Below are 14,585 nucleotides of genomic sequence, written 5' to 3' on the forward strand. Positions count from 1 at the left end.
CCGCGAGATCTCCCGATATTAAAACACAACGTTATTTCTCGTCAAGGTGAAAAGCATGATTGTCTCGCAATATCAGCAAGACGGATTTGATTTTGTGGAAGTGTTACTCCCAACACTGTTGATATAAGACCAGTCAATAGCCGCGTGTGGTGTCCAAGTTTGTAAATAAAGACTAAATGACAGCTTCTGATGTATTTGTATAGCGATTTATTTCATTGATCTCCCTCTAGCTGATGTACCTTTGTATTGTGTGACATAGTCCAGTGAAGGCGTGTTTAGGGCGGGTTTTCCAGCAGTGCCGCGAGGCATGATTTCGGCCTCTGTGTTCGCGCTGGTGGAAAAGTGGCTAATGGGTGAAGATGGCTGAAAAAGACTGTACATTCGCGAGATGGACGTATGCAAATTACTTTGAGTTTGGCCTAAGGGTCTTTATTTGTTCTTTGTTTTCTTTCTAAGCAGTTAGGCTATGTTTAGCCTATATGTTAATTTCTATGGACTAAAATGTCTGAGGCTCAGGGGGATGGTCCTCCAATTGCACTTTATACTTCCCGAGAAAGCATAAGCTATGTTCATCAATCGACTTTGTGCATGACAGTTTTGAGTTGTGAACCTCTTGAATTCAAAGAGAATAAAATAATGGCAATAATAAGAAAAGAACAAATGTGCATCTTGTCATGGCATTAGAGTTTACATAGAGTTCTGTTGTGTCTAATATGAATTGACCCAAGCTATTCCCAGATATTGCCAGATAATTACTATACCTCTACCATACTTTTAACAGACTTGGATTGTTTGTGATTCTGTCTGTCATCCTTTCTTGCATTGTCTTGAGCCTTCACTTTGCCAATTATATGCTATATTGTTAGTTGCCTGATAGCCCACAGTCATTATGCTACATCATATCACCTTCTACTGGATGTAAAATGCTCTGTAGTTCATTTTGTCATTTTAGAATGTTAAGTTCTACTTCTGTAGTTATTTTGGTGAAAGTAACTCAAAAGTAATAAAGAAGTAATGTAACGCATTACAATTCTGAGAAAGTAATATTGTAAGGTAAAGAATTACTTTTAAATAACAGTATCAAGTAATCTATAATGTATTACAGTTTGGAAGTAACTTGCACAACACTGTATATCATAAAATATCTTACCGACACCAAACTTACAATGGTAGTGTAAATGCAAATGAGAATTGGGTCATATTAGCATTTATATATTTGATTAAAGAACAAACAAAATCAATTGATTTCATAAAACAAGTTTTAGTAAGTTCTAAAATAGTTACGATCAATTCAATCGGTCAGGACCATTAATTTAGCGCAAAAAAGCACTCGAATAATCTTTCCTTGAGATGTACTGTATATCATTTTTCATCCATGTTTACTTAGTTGGCCCCTGACGATGCATGGAAGTGCCCTCACTGTAAGCAGCTGCAGCAGGGCACAGTGCAGATGAGCTTGTGGACCCTCCCAGACCTCCTCATCCTTCACCTCAAACGTTTCCGACAGGTGGGAGAGCGGCGGAACAAGCTCTCTACGCTGGTCCACTTCCCCCTGATGGGCCTTGCTATGGGCCGCCATGTGGTCAAGAGGAGCAACTGTGTCCGTCCACCGAATGGCTGGAAACAACAGGCCCATCACAGGCCTGAAGCCAGCCGACACTCACTCGACTTCCTATACGACCTGTACGCTGTGTGTAACCATCATGGAGGCATGCATGGAGGCCACTACACAGGTGTGTGAGCGAAAGAGAAATATGTCAACAATGATCTAAAATGTGCCTTTTAGTAAAACATGATGAGACAAAATTTATACTTAAACTAACTTTTATATTTTTTGTAACTGATTTTCAACTTCACATTGTTACAATGTCTCTAGTATATGTAAACGAGCAATGTCTACTCGTTCTCTCTTTTACCTGGACTGAGAAATTCCCATTTTGTCAGCAAATGTTTTGACCGCTTCAGGGCTTTCGTGAAAACTACAAATTATACTTCTGCATTTTTATATCCGCACCCACAGACAGTCGGATCGACAAAGTTAACAGAAAAGTTATTATAATTGTAGGTTATCACTGAAAATTGTATCGTACTTCATCTACTCTTTAAAAATCGTTGTGGTTGACACCATTATGACTAAAAGACTAAAATTAGGACTCAAACATACCAATGCATTATGGGTGTTGAAGTTCTCCTATACCTATTTGGCATAAGGGAAGACAACAGCCTTTTTTCTCTGTTTTCTCTAGTCAAGTAGCACTGGTACCACCTTTGTACTGTACAAGTTTTATAGAAAGCCAATTTGCCAACAGTGAAGTCACCCTTTAGGGTAAAAAACTACTGGCAAGACCATTGTTCCCTTTCAAGGGAACTCGTGCTCCATCGATTGACGCTGTGGGAACTCTCCGTGTGATTGCGTCATGAAGCACGTGTTAAATCAGTCCAATGGTGTGACGGGACGTCAGTCACGAACCAGGAAACTATAAAACATGTTTCTGTGTCTTTTGTAAGTGCTACATGTGAAATTGTTTGTCTTATTTGGTGACTTGTTTGCATGTAAATTGTTGTAGGCCTATATATGTGTCGCTCTTAAAAAGTTTGAAAACCACTGACCTAGATTATAGATGGAAAAGACCATTTATAGACAATACAGGCAATTTATTAAGGAAATATATAATCTATAAAGCTAACAGTTATAGCTAAATCTATCAGTTAAACCCAATCTCCATAAAATTTTGCATGCTTTTTTAGAATCACGTGTCCCATGTGCTCACCTAATGTCGCAAAGTTCTGAGTTTTCGTTTAGGAATGGCTTTTGGGTACACTTGGCCATGTGTGCAACTAGTCCAATCTTGATTGGTGCTGCGTCACTGCTTTCTGTCTTCAGCAAGCGCTCTGTGTGAAAACTGTCAGTCTTATTTGGTGTTGTCTGTCCCATTAAGAACGATTAAGCAGCTTCAATCTGTACCCGACACTACATTACGGGAGGTGACACACACAATCTGTGTGTGGTTGCTTGGGAACAGAGAGCGCACAGTCTGCTCTTGAGAGGGCTGTGGTCATTCATAAATTCCCAATGTGTACAGAGAGAAGCGTGTACTATCAGGAGTTTTAGCTCCGCTCCTGTGGACTTTCTTTTCAAGGGAAAGTCGGAATTAAATGATAAATACTTATCTAACTTTGAGAACTTGCATGTGCAAGATACATGTGTTAATATATTATATTATACTGAGGTCCGGGGAATGGAGACTCCACCCCTTGATGGTGGAATAAATGAGGCGGACATGGACCCATTTCCATCCTACAAGAAACAACTCATGTTCCACTCTGGTTCTCCCTCACGCATCCAGCTCCACTGGGGCTGGATGCCATGGTACAGACGGGGCCGAAGCTTCATCTGTACACATTTTCCCAGATCACTCTGCTCCCGGGAGTTCTAGAAGAATTCACCGGGTCGAGCTTCGTCGTCTTCTGGTAGCCCCATTATGGCTGGCCTGAGTATGGTTCTCAGATCTGATAGCCCTCCTAGACAGTCAGGAGGGACCTTCTATTGCAGGCCAGGGGCACTATATACCATCCACGGTCAGAGAGATGGAAAAGACTAGGGGGGATCAGCTCCAGAATATTGGTATCTCAACCGAGAGTCTGTAGGACTGTTCTATCATTTCCAGGTGCATGGTATGTCTACACCTCTGTTAGTGAGAGCTTATTCCTCTAGACATATTGCATCTTCAAAAGCCTTGTTGTCGGGAGTCTCCCTCAAAGATGTTTGTGATGCATCAGGTTGGTCAGCCCTGCACACATTTATAAGGTTTTTCAGCCTGGACCTGTGGGTCTCAAGTGCTTTCTTCCTGAGTCGTGCCTATACAGTTTCACACCAAGACAGGCATTTGTCAGCATGGCAAAGTGGGTATTTAGTTGATGCAGCACGAGTTCCCTCGAAAGGGAACGTCTCAGGTTATGCATGTAACCATGGTGCCCTTAGAGGGGAACGAGACACTGCGTCCCCTTGCCATACGTCCTGCATGCCTGGGAGCGGCTTGTTTCAGCCTATCAAAAGCTGATGCTGTTGTGTTGCCGGCTTCCCTTCATAGCTTCCGCCTTATGCCGGCACACATCACGAGGTGACGCAGCACCAATCAAGATTGAACTAGTTGCACACATGCTTCAGATGCAGTCATGCTGAAGGCATTCCCCAAAGCGTCAGCTGGGATGCAGTGTCTAGTTCCCCTCTCAGGGAACCATGGTTACATGCGTAGCCTGAGACGTTTATCAAAAAAACATAAAAATATAAAACACTTGAGCCTGCAACAAACGGTTTAGGAGTAATAGGCGATTTCATACTTTTGATCGCTGTATCACCACTGCCAGGCCAATTGGGGCGAGCCTCGGTGACATTGTAGACGGGCTGGGTACTACCATCCCTCAAAGTTTCAAGTCTCTACGACTTTCGGTTTGGTCTGCCCGATCTTTGAAAATCTATGAAAATTACAATAGGGTTTCAGTGCTACACACTGGAACCCCTAAAAAATTTACAAATGTCTACTATCAGCTGATATTGATAAAAAAATACTCTAATATTGCCTAGTATCTGGAATTTACTTAAATAATAAAACAATCCATTTAAGCACGTCCACAGATCACATGTGTCCAAAATGATGGGGTTGTTTAGCAGTGTTGCACATTGTGAGATCACATTAGGATTTATGCTATCATTATGAGGGAAGAACACTTGAAAATTCGCCACATCTTCTAGATCCAGGGTCCTGGGAGATGATTCACATTTCATTGAGATATTGACCCCAAACAAATCTCAGCACCAGCTATTTAGGGCAGGGTGCTTGATTCAGATTATGCAAGGCGATGGTCGGGTCACTTCCATCTATCTGACTTCAACTGAAGGACAGAGTTAAAAGAACATGGAAAAAGGCGACACAAGATGGCTCCTGATGTTCACCCAGGAGGAATGGGGAAAATATTCCAGCCTCATTTCTGCACAAGCTGCTGGATAGAACTGGCTGAATTTGCCAAATAGTAGCTGTCAGAGAAGAAACTTTGCTGGAGCTGAAATCATTTGGATACTTCAACCTACAAGCCAAAATACTAAATATTTTATCTGAGAATTATCTGCTAATTAATTTACACTGCAAACCCTCTTTCTTAATAATGGATGGAGATTAATCGTGATGGGGGAAAATATCATGAGAGAGTATTTTTTTTTGTAATTCTGTTTGTAATTCTGTTTTTTGTAAACTGTTTTTCATAAAAATCATAAACTTAAAAGCATTTCAGAAGCATACTAAGTTGTTTTTCGAACTAGTTTACTCGTGTAACCCTGCATTGTGATACTGTGAATATCATTGGCTTGTTATTAATTACTTGTGATATTCCTCATTGGTAAGTCACTTAGTATAATTTTAAATCTATATTAAATGCACACTAGTGTTCAAAAGTTTGGGGTTAGTATGATTGAAAGAAATTAATACTTTTATTTAGCAGGGATGCGTTAAATTGATCAAAAATGACAGTAAAGACTTTTACTTTGTTGCAAAAAGATTATATTTAGAATAAATGCTGTCCTTTTGAACATTCTATTCATTAAAGGATCCTGGAAAAATCTGTCACCGTTTCCAACTAAAATTCAGCATATTAGAATGTTTTTTAAAAAGGATCATGTGACATGTGAAAAATTGCAAGGATATATTTGCAATCCGCCGTGCAAGGATATATTTGAGCATATAGTAAACTGCATTCTGAATATAATGAATCTCTGTTTTGAACAGCATACTGCAGGAACTCAGTGGACGGTCAGTGGTACGCCTACGATGACAGCACTGTTGAGCCGTTGCCTGAGGGAGAAGTGTGCACTCGTGGTGCTTATATCCTGTTCTATCAGAGACGTGATGCCATTCCATCCTGGTCAGCTAACTGCTCACTACAAGGTGAACACTCGTATCTGCATTACTGTTTATCCTCACACCAAGGGCAAACAAACAGAAAACTAGTAAAGAGTGCATTATCAAGTACAAGAATATTCTTTAAAAGTAGTAGTGTAGTTTTGTTAAGCATATCATTTCAGCCTGTCCGATGTGCTATCTCTTCATGAAATGTAACTTTACACTAAGAAATGTATGATTTTATATATTGAGTTTGTGTAGCAATGTATGTTGATAAGGGAAGAAGGAGGCAGGAATCGGCGAACATTCAACACTTTAATTTTTCAAAATAAACGAAACACTCGGCCCGGCACTGCTTGCCACAGTTTGAAAATTACATTACTGCTTTTGAATTACATTGTTAGAAAGATCTATACAAAGAAAAAATATGCTTCGCTGTTCTTTTGAGGAATTGTTAGAAAGGGTGCCATTTAAAAATGCAATACTAACTAATTTTATTTAATTTTTACCAAAACCTCTACTCTGCAGAACACAGAAATCGCTGCTAGAGTAACTTTATTTACTATTTATTTTACGCAAAGTAGTGCATTCTAAGCTCTAAGTATCTATCCCACCATCTGAAGTTCAAATATTTTATGTATTTTATTTATATTGTAATATTTTAAGTTATTTTTGTATCAAATGCTTAGCTGTAATAGTTCACAATATTACTGTTTTTACTGTATTTTTGATCAAATAAATGCAGGTTGAGCATAAGAGACTTCCTTCAAAACTGTTAAAAAAACAAATTTTTGGACAATAGTGTATTTCCGGCAATTTCTTACATTAGTGATAAGAAAAAAGGCACAACCAACCTCTTGGTGACTCCAAGGACTTTTCTACGCCATTCTCAACATCTTTCTCTCTCGACATCTTGAAAACCACATCTTCAAAATCCAAATATAAACACAAAAATGACGCAAATTAATTCAACAACCAGTCCAGAGTGTACTTGATCTCTCTGCTGCCACAACAATAACCTTGGTGAAGGAATAGGAACAAAACACTTGCAGGAAGGCCGAGCTGCTGAATTAGCCTCACTGGGAACAGGCATGGTTTCGAGTTGTTTGTCTCATACATGTTCACACACATATACTGACCAAATTTAGTCACTTTCTTTTTCTGCTCAAATGTCTCTGCTGCTGTTTTCCTTTCCTCTCCAGTTCTCTGAAATTATGCTATATGATTCTTCATCAAATCAAATCCACACTGACATGTAGATTGGTGACGTGAGCAAGATGGCGCCAGTGTGTTTGTCAGCTTGCCGTCAGCTCCGTCAATTGCTACCTGTTCCATTTGTGCTATGTTTGTTTGTGTTGGCGCTCATGCTATGCTGGCGCTGTTCTGTTGCTGCTGCATGATCAGCAGACTTTGCTGGATCTTAGAAACGCACTGGTGACCCATATTGGTGGGTCTCCTGTCTCTGACAGATGTCACCCTCCGTTTGTCTACCCCAATGCGGAGTGTGTCCTTCAGCGCTGAGGCAAACGCAGAGGTGTCCGGGTGAGGATCAGGACAGGAGCGAGTAAACCAGGGCCCTTCCAGCTCCCTGCACCCCTTTTAGTTCGGAAGGATCTCTAAATGGCTCGACGTTCGTGGGATCTGAGGTACTCCTGCCACGTATCTGTCACCCTGCATCGACTCCAGATGTCTGTCAGCCCTGTTCAAATGAGACTGCATATCCGTAGCGGTGGGGTAAAATCCTTGAACATCCACTTTGGAATACTCTCGATGCCCCCAGGCTGCGGTTTACTCCAATGCAAAAGTGGCCCTGGTCAACAGCAGGTCTATGTCTAACAAAACTTTTGTTTTAAATGACTTTTTATCTCGTCACAATCTGGATTTCCTGTTTTTAACCGAGACATGGATTGGCGCTGGAGTTGGCCAGTCTTCTGTTTTCGGTGAACTTTGCCCAATCAACTGCTCATTCATTAGCACGCCAAGGTGTGTCGGAAGAGGAGGCGGTGTGGCTCTTGTTTTCAGGAATAATTTTAAATTACGGACACTCTCTGCAGGGAGTTTTTCCAGCTTCTAACTGCAATGCGTTATTGTAGAATCTGCTATGTCCTCATTGGTTTGTGTACTGATTTATAGGCCCCCTAAGCCTGACAAAGACTTTACAACTGAATTCTCTGGCTTTGTCTCCTTTTTTGTAACTGTAGTGGCCGTTTGTCAACAAACAAAAGAAATTAAAATTAAATCAAACCTTCAAACGACAACTTCTAGCACCCTGGGCGATGTACGCAGGCAAGAAATAAAATCAATTACAGGCTGGTTTCAGGGTTTGTGGCTAGTTTATTTGTTCCAACTGAGCAAACAATACAGCATCTCTCACGCTGGTAAAAAAATATTTGCCCATCGCCCAGGTGCTACACCAGGTCACCTCCTACTTCCTACCTATATTTACCCTCACCTTTGCCCACTACTGCCCTCAGGTGTCTAAATCAAACATTGTAATTATTAAACTAACCAAAAATAAAGACTAAACATATAAATAAAAATTAACTAAACAAACAAAGGAACATTACTAAGGGTGTCACGATTTCGATTTTAAATCGAAATCGATCGAAATTAATTCACAAACTCAGAAATCGAAATAAAAAATGGAATCGTCGATACTGCCACGCCCCCATGTCGCGCCCGTGATGGAAAGTTCGGATCCTTTTACTGACTCTATTGTTCAATTTCGTTCATCAAAATTAACTAATCTTTTTTCTAGTCATTTCAGGGGCTTTAAATGTTATACTTTTAACAGGCAAATTCCCCGAACACATCCACCAACGCAATCTTGATCATATTCTGAATTAGGAAATCATTATAATGCAGTCAAAAGTAATTTACAGGGAACATTAATAATTACTTCACCTTCCGAGTCTTTTGTTCATTTGTCGCGTGACAGAGGCAATGAACGGATCGTTGATGAACGACTCATCACGGCGCAGGAAAAAAACACACGTGTTGAAAGGCTGTGAGTCCTCTAACTTGGATTCTATGCCCGAGCCCGAAATTGGCCGATATTTCCCGTCACTATCCTCGGGCCGGGCTCTTGATCTATAGACGTGCACTCCCAACGCAATAGAGTGCGGCGCGGGACTAGATTTGATGGCCGAGTGCGAGCGCGGGCGGTAATGCACTCACTGAGTGTACGGGAGAATAAAACGATTCGCGGGACTCCCGCAAACTAGAAATATCTATGAATAAAACATATAAAAACGAATACATTTTTTTCATCTGTTGCAGAAAAGCAACAAGAACAACTAAAACAAAATAGAAACGATTTACAGGCCAGAGTTTCTATTTATAACATGTTTGCAGCGTTGAGCGATTTAGCCAATCACAGACATATGTGTTGATTTGAACGCTTGAATGCAATGACCAATCAGAAGAATTTAAGATAGACCCTCCTCACCGCTCAAAAAAACGGACTTTTTGTTCAGTGCTGAATTCTGTAAGCTGGCAAATCCTCTAATTATAACAAACAAAGTGTAGGCTATATATTATGAAAGATTCATTGTGCAGTCAGCTTCACTGATAATAACAGAGATGTGTGAGATTGCGATGAACTGATGTCAGCTTTTTAGGAGCAACAGCAACCTGTGCTTAAAAAAAAAAATCGAGAATCGAATCTAACCGTGACCTTAGAATCGAAAATGTAATCGAATCGAGGATTTGGAGAATCGTGACATCCCTAAACATTACCAATATATATATATATATATATATATATATATTACTAATGTAAACAAAATCATAATAATAAACAATTTAATTGACCAATTGCCACTACTGAAAGCAAACTAATGTAGCTCCAACAGTAACACTGTATGATTGTCTCGTTATATTTGGCGACTTCAATATCCACGTCTGCTGTCCGGACAGACCTATTGTTAGCGAATTCTGTGGTGTAATAGATGCCCTTGGCCTTACACAACATATAGATAAAGCTACTCATAAACTGGGTCATACACTTGACCTTATTTTATCTTATAGTTTTACTGTTGATAATATTGTGATTGAGGAGGCCACTTTCTCTGATCATAAGCCCATTATATTTGATATCACCCTTTTCAGTCCCCTGCGAACTGCCAGAGCCCAGGATCGTTACTCTTGCCATACACACTCTCTTACTGCAGCTCAGTATTCTGATAGTTTTCTGAGCAAAACTGTTGCATCTACTATTGCAACAGCGGCATCATCCTCCTATAGCCCGGAGTAATTAGTTGGTCTTTTCCACTCATCTTGCTCTTCCATATTTGACTCTGTAGCTCCTTTCACATACACCCGCCCCAAACTAAAATCCCATTACTGGTTTGATGAGGCCACGCGCACTCTCTGGCAAACCTGTTGTAAAGCTGAAAGGAAATGGAAAAAGGATCATGTCATTGTCTCCTTTAAATTTTTTAAATCTGCATTAGCTTCCTTCCAGGCAGCAGCAAAAAAAGCCAGAGCAAAGCACCTCTCTGGTTTGATCAGGAAACACTCAAATAGACCAAACATTTGGTCCCAATCTATATTAAGTGGCGCCAAGTACTATGTACTTGCATCGAAAAAGAAGTACAATGTACTTATTGTGTTCATGTTGTATTGTAAAAAACTTTTGCTGCTATTGAAGTGTGAAACGGGTAAGGTTAGGGCCTGGTGTGCTGGTATGGGTAGCTTTAAGGGTGGGTTAAGGTGTAAGGGAAGGGTCAACAATGTAATTACAAATGTAATTGCATACATTAATTACAGCTGTAATTACATGCAGGTATTTTTAAAAAATAAGTACAATGTAAAAAAATGTATGTACACAATAAGTCTATTGTATCAAATTATTAATTTCAATGTAAGTACATAGTACTTAAAGCCATTTAATATAAAGTGGGACCAAAAATTGTATTTAGTACTCTGAACTGTTATCAACCCCCCTTATTCCCCAGTCATTGATGTATCCACTGATACCTGAGAGAAATTTCTCAAGTTTTTTACTAACAAAATTGAGAACATTAGATCTTTGTTTACACCCACTTTATCTGTTACTCCGCCTGACTGTTCAGGTGTACCAGCTATTTTTAACCAAATTCAGCCCATCTCTCTCACTGAATTGAGGGACTTCTGGCGCTTTACCATTACCAGTACCAACTCAACTCGACTCGCCTCGCCTTGACTCGGCTCGCTTTTCGCTCCATTTTCCATTACAGATAGTACCTCCACAATAGTACTTGGTCATCATACCGACGCCACAGGAAACTGCCATGACGTAATCTTCTATGCGACACACAATGGAGGAAATCGAGTGTATTCTGTTTCTGTCCTCGGGATGTGGCTGCAGAAGACAAACGTTGTTTCAGGAGAGGCTGAGGGCAGCAAAACGAAACACTGCTGAAAAAACATCTCCGTCTGGCGCGTGCAATGATGACGCAGTGAATGGTGCCGATTCTCTCTGACCAATCAGCAGTCTGCATTGTTTTCACTTCACATTTTAGCATCGCCTCGCCCCTCGCCGGAGGGGATACGAAAAAAAATACCTGAAAGCAGGTACAGGTACAACTTTTACACAGTGGAAAACCAAACAAAGGCGAGTCGAGTCGAGCTGGTACCGTGTAGTGGAAAAGCACCATTAGTATCGCATATGAAACCTACTACATCATCCCATGATGCTATTCCCTTCTCTATTATAAAGGATATTTTTGACGCGGTCACCCCTCCATTCAGAGCATTTTAAATTCATGCCTTGCATCCAGTACTGTCCCGACATGTTTTAAGCATGCTGTTGTCCAACCCTTTCTAAACAACACAACCTCGATGCCAAATGCCTAAAAAACTACCTCCCCATTTCTAAGCTTCCTTTTATTTCTATATTTCTGGAAAAAACTGTTCTATTACAGCTGATTCCCTTTCTGACCACTCACAACATACTAGAACCATTTCAGTCAGGTTTCAGACCCCTTCATAGCACTGAAACAGCCCTGCTCAAAGTAACCAGTGATCTTCTTCTCACACTAGATTCAGGTTATAATCCCCTCCTGATATTATTGGCTCTTAGTGCCGCATTCGACACCGTTGATCACAATATCCTCCTCACCCGCCTTCATCAGCAGGTGGGCATTAGGTAGACTGCACTTCTTTGGTTCCCCTCCTATCTTAAAGATAGGACTTTCTCAGTGTCTATTGGCCAGTTCTCCTCATCATCTGCTCCCGTCTCATATGGGGTCCCTCAGGGGTCCATTTTGGGTCCTATGCTCTTCAGTCTGTATATGCTCCCTTTGGGTAATATCATAAGAAAGCATAACATCTCTTCACCTCTATGCGGATGATTCACAGCTGTACTTGACTCTAAAATATAGGGACATAGAATATCCCCTGGTCTGATCAACATTTGGATGGTTAACAACTTTCTCCATTTAAATAGTGACAAGACAGAAGTCATAATTTTTGGTCCTCCCAAGGCAAGATGCTCTGTATTGCAAAATTTTGGTCATCTCACCCCATCTGTCAAACCCTATGCCAGAAACCTGGGTGTCATTCTTGACTCTGAACTAGAGACCTGCGCGGGACGGATTTTTCCCGCTCCCGCAAAAATATGTTATTTTCTCCTTCCCTGCAACAATCAAGTTTCGTCCCGCTCCCGCCCGCAAAATCCCGCGGGTAAACGTATAAGTAGTTTTTTTTTTAAATACATTGCATATTCTGCCTGCTACTCTGTTATTTTTTCACTTGCTCCCTTGTTGAATATAAATTTTAAAAAAAGAAACGGAAAATAAACAAATGTTTCGTTTTATTTGCGTTTGATTCAATGGATGAACAAGGAACTTAGAACATCGAAATACAGTAAAAAAAGTAAGAAATGTAAATAAATAAAAATACACCATAATAATTATAGTAGGCTATAGCCTAATAAATTATATATTAATAATAAACCTGGATTTCTTGACACTTTCGAATGACTTGCCGTAAACGTCAGGGAAGTTTGGCCTTTCAAAATGGTGCACACATGACGCTTCAGACCTGAAGTTCCAGACTTGTGCCCGCTGTAGGCTATGTGAGTATTTTGCTGCATTTGTCACTGCTCGCAAAAGGAAGGTGCTTTCCATCGCTGTCGCATACTACTGAAATCTCAGATTTTCCTTTGTTTGGTTTTGTAGTTTTGTATGTTCTTTTCTTTAATAACAAACTAATATCTGTAGCACTAAACGATCCACCTGAGTCATGCGATGCCGACATTTTGCCTCTGTGTGGTAGGCTTGGCTGTTCTGCGCCTATTAACCACGCGAGAGTTAGCTTCCGACCTTGTGCCTGTTAATCGTTTTTATTTTAGTTATCCTTGTTGCTTGTGCATTAGATAAATAACGGTTTATTTGTTTCTAGTTATTTTATTTTGTTCTATATTTCCCGCAAATAATTTTATTTTCCCGCAACCCGCACACAATAATATCCTGCCGCCCGCACCCGCATTCACCCATCAAGTATTGTCCCGCGCCGCACTCGGTGAGATGGTTCTCACTGCGGAACATGAAATTCACGGGGAGGAGTCGGATCCAGATCCAACTCCTCCCACCTTACATACACCTAAACCTAGCCAACTCCGCCCCCTGATCCCTAAACACACCCCTAATCCCTAAACCCAACCCTAATCCTACCCATCTCCACCCCTTGGATCTTGATCCGACTCCTCCCCGTGGATCTCATGTACTGCATTGAGGTGCTACTGCACTCGGTTGTGCTGGGTCCCGTGGGTCCCGCGGTAGTCCCGCGGGAGTGCAGGTCTCTAATCCGAACTCTGTCTTGACAAACAGATTCGTACTGTTGTCAAAAATATTTGCCAGCTTAGAATGATCTCCCGCCTGAAATCCTTCTTATCTCACAACAACCTTGAGAAAGTTATCCATGCCTTTATTATTATTTTAACCAAAAAATGTATTATGACAACCACATATCTCAACTGAAGCAAGCTGAGCGGGCGTTTTCAATTCATTCTCTATGGGGGGTGAACAGAAGGCTTGCACATCAAAAAGTCGAGCAGTGTTCATGCAATTTTATGCAAATGAGAGGAGAAAAACACAGAGTGACAGCAAACTGATGTGAGATGAATGCAGTAACGTCCGTCTAAGCTTTTTTTAAAATCTGTCTGTAGTGCTGGTGGATTCTGTGGTTAAATGGCATTCTTGCTTATCATTAGATTTAATTCAGATTTGAATGCATTTTGCATGCTTTCTTTGTAGCTATGTTTACTACAACCATAGACCACTCTCACGGCAACTGAAAGTTGGAGTTTTGATTGAGTTTCTTTCAAAAGAAACTGAATCAAAACAAACAATTTTGGGATCTGTGAGATTTCTAAAAATGTTTTTGAAAGAAGTCTCTTCTGCTCATCAAGGCTTCATTTATTTGATCAGAAAGACATCAAAAAATATTATAATGTGAAATTATTATTGTTTTTTTTATTGTAATATATTTTTTTAATGGAATTTATTCATGTGATGCAAAGCTGAATTTTCAGCATCATTACTCCAGTCTTCAGTGTCACATGATCCTTCAGAAATTGTTCAAATATGATGATTTGCTGCACAAGAAACATTTCTTATTATTAGCAATGTATTTTTGCGGAAACCGTGATATATTTTTTCATGATTCTTTGATAAATTGAAACTTCAAAAGATCAGCATTTATTTG

General features: G+C 40.3%; 1 protein-coding gene across 2 annotated transcripts in view; it reads left to right on the top strand.

The window, feature by feature from the left end:
• The window catches only part of usp43b (ubiquitin specific peptidase 43b), a 117,845-nt gene that overhangs the window by 66,798 nt on the left and 36,462 nt on the right, over positions 1-14,585 (top strand). For both annotated transcript variants that reach the window (XM_077211926.1, XM_077211925.1), the window contains exons 12-13: positions 1,388-1,733; positions 5,781-5,939. In XM_077211926.1, coding sequence (XP_077068041.1) covers positions 1,388-1,733; positions 5,781-5,939 — 505 coding nt within the window. The remainder of the gene's footprint in view (positions 1-1,387; positions 1,734-5,780; positions 5,940-14,585) is intronic.

This window comes from Siphateles boraxobius, unplaced genomic scaffold, assembly GCF_051911475.1.
Source record: "Siphateles boraxobius isolate OS27281-9 unplaced genomic scaffold, OSU_SipBor_1 66, whole genome shotgun sequence".
Lineage (NCBI taxonomy): Eukaryota > Metazoa > Chordata > Actinopteri > Cypriniformes > Leuciscidae > Siphateles > Siphateles boraxobius.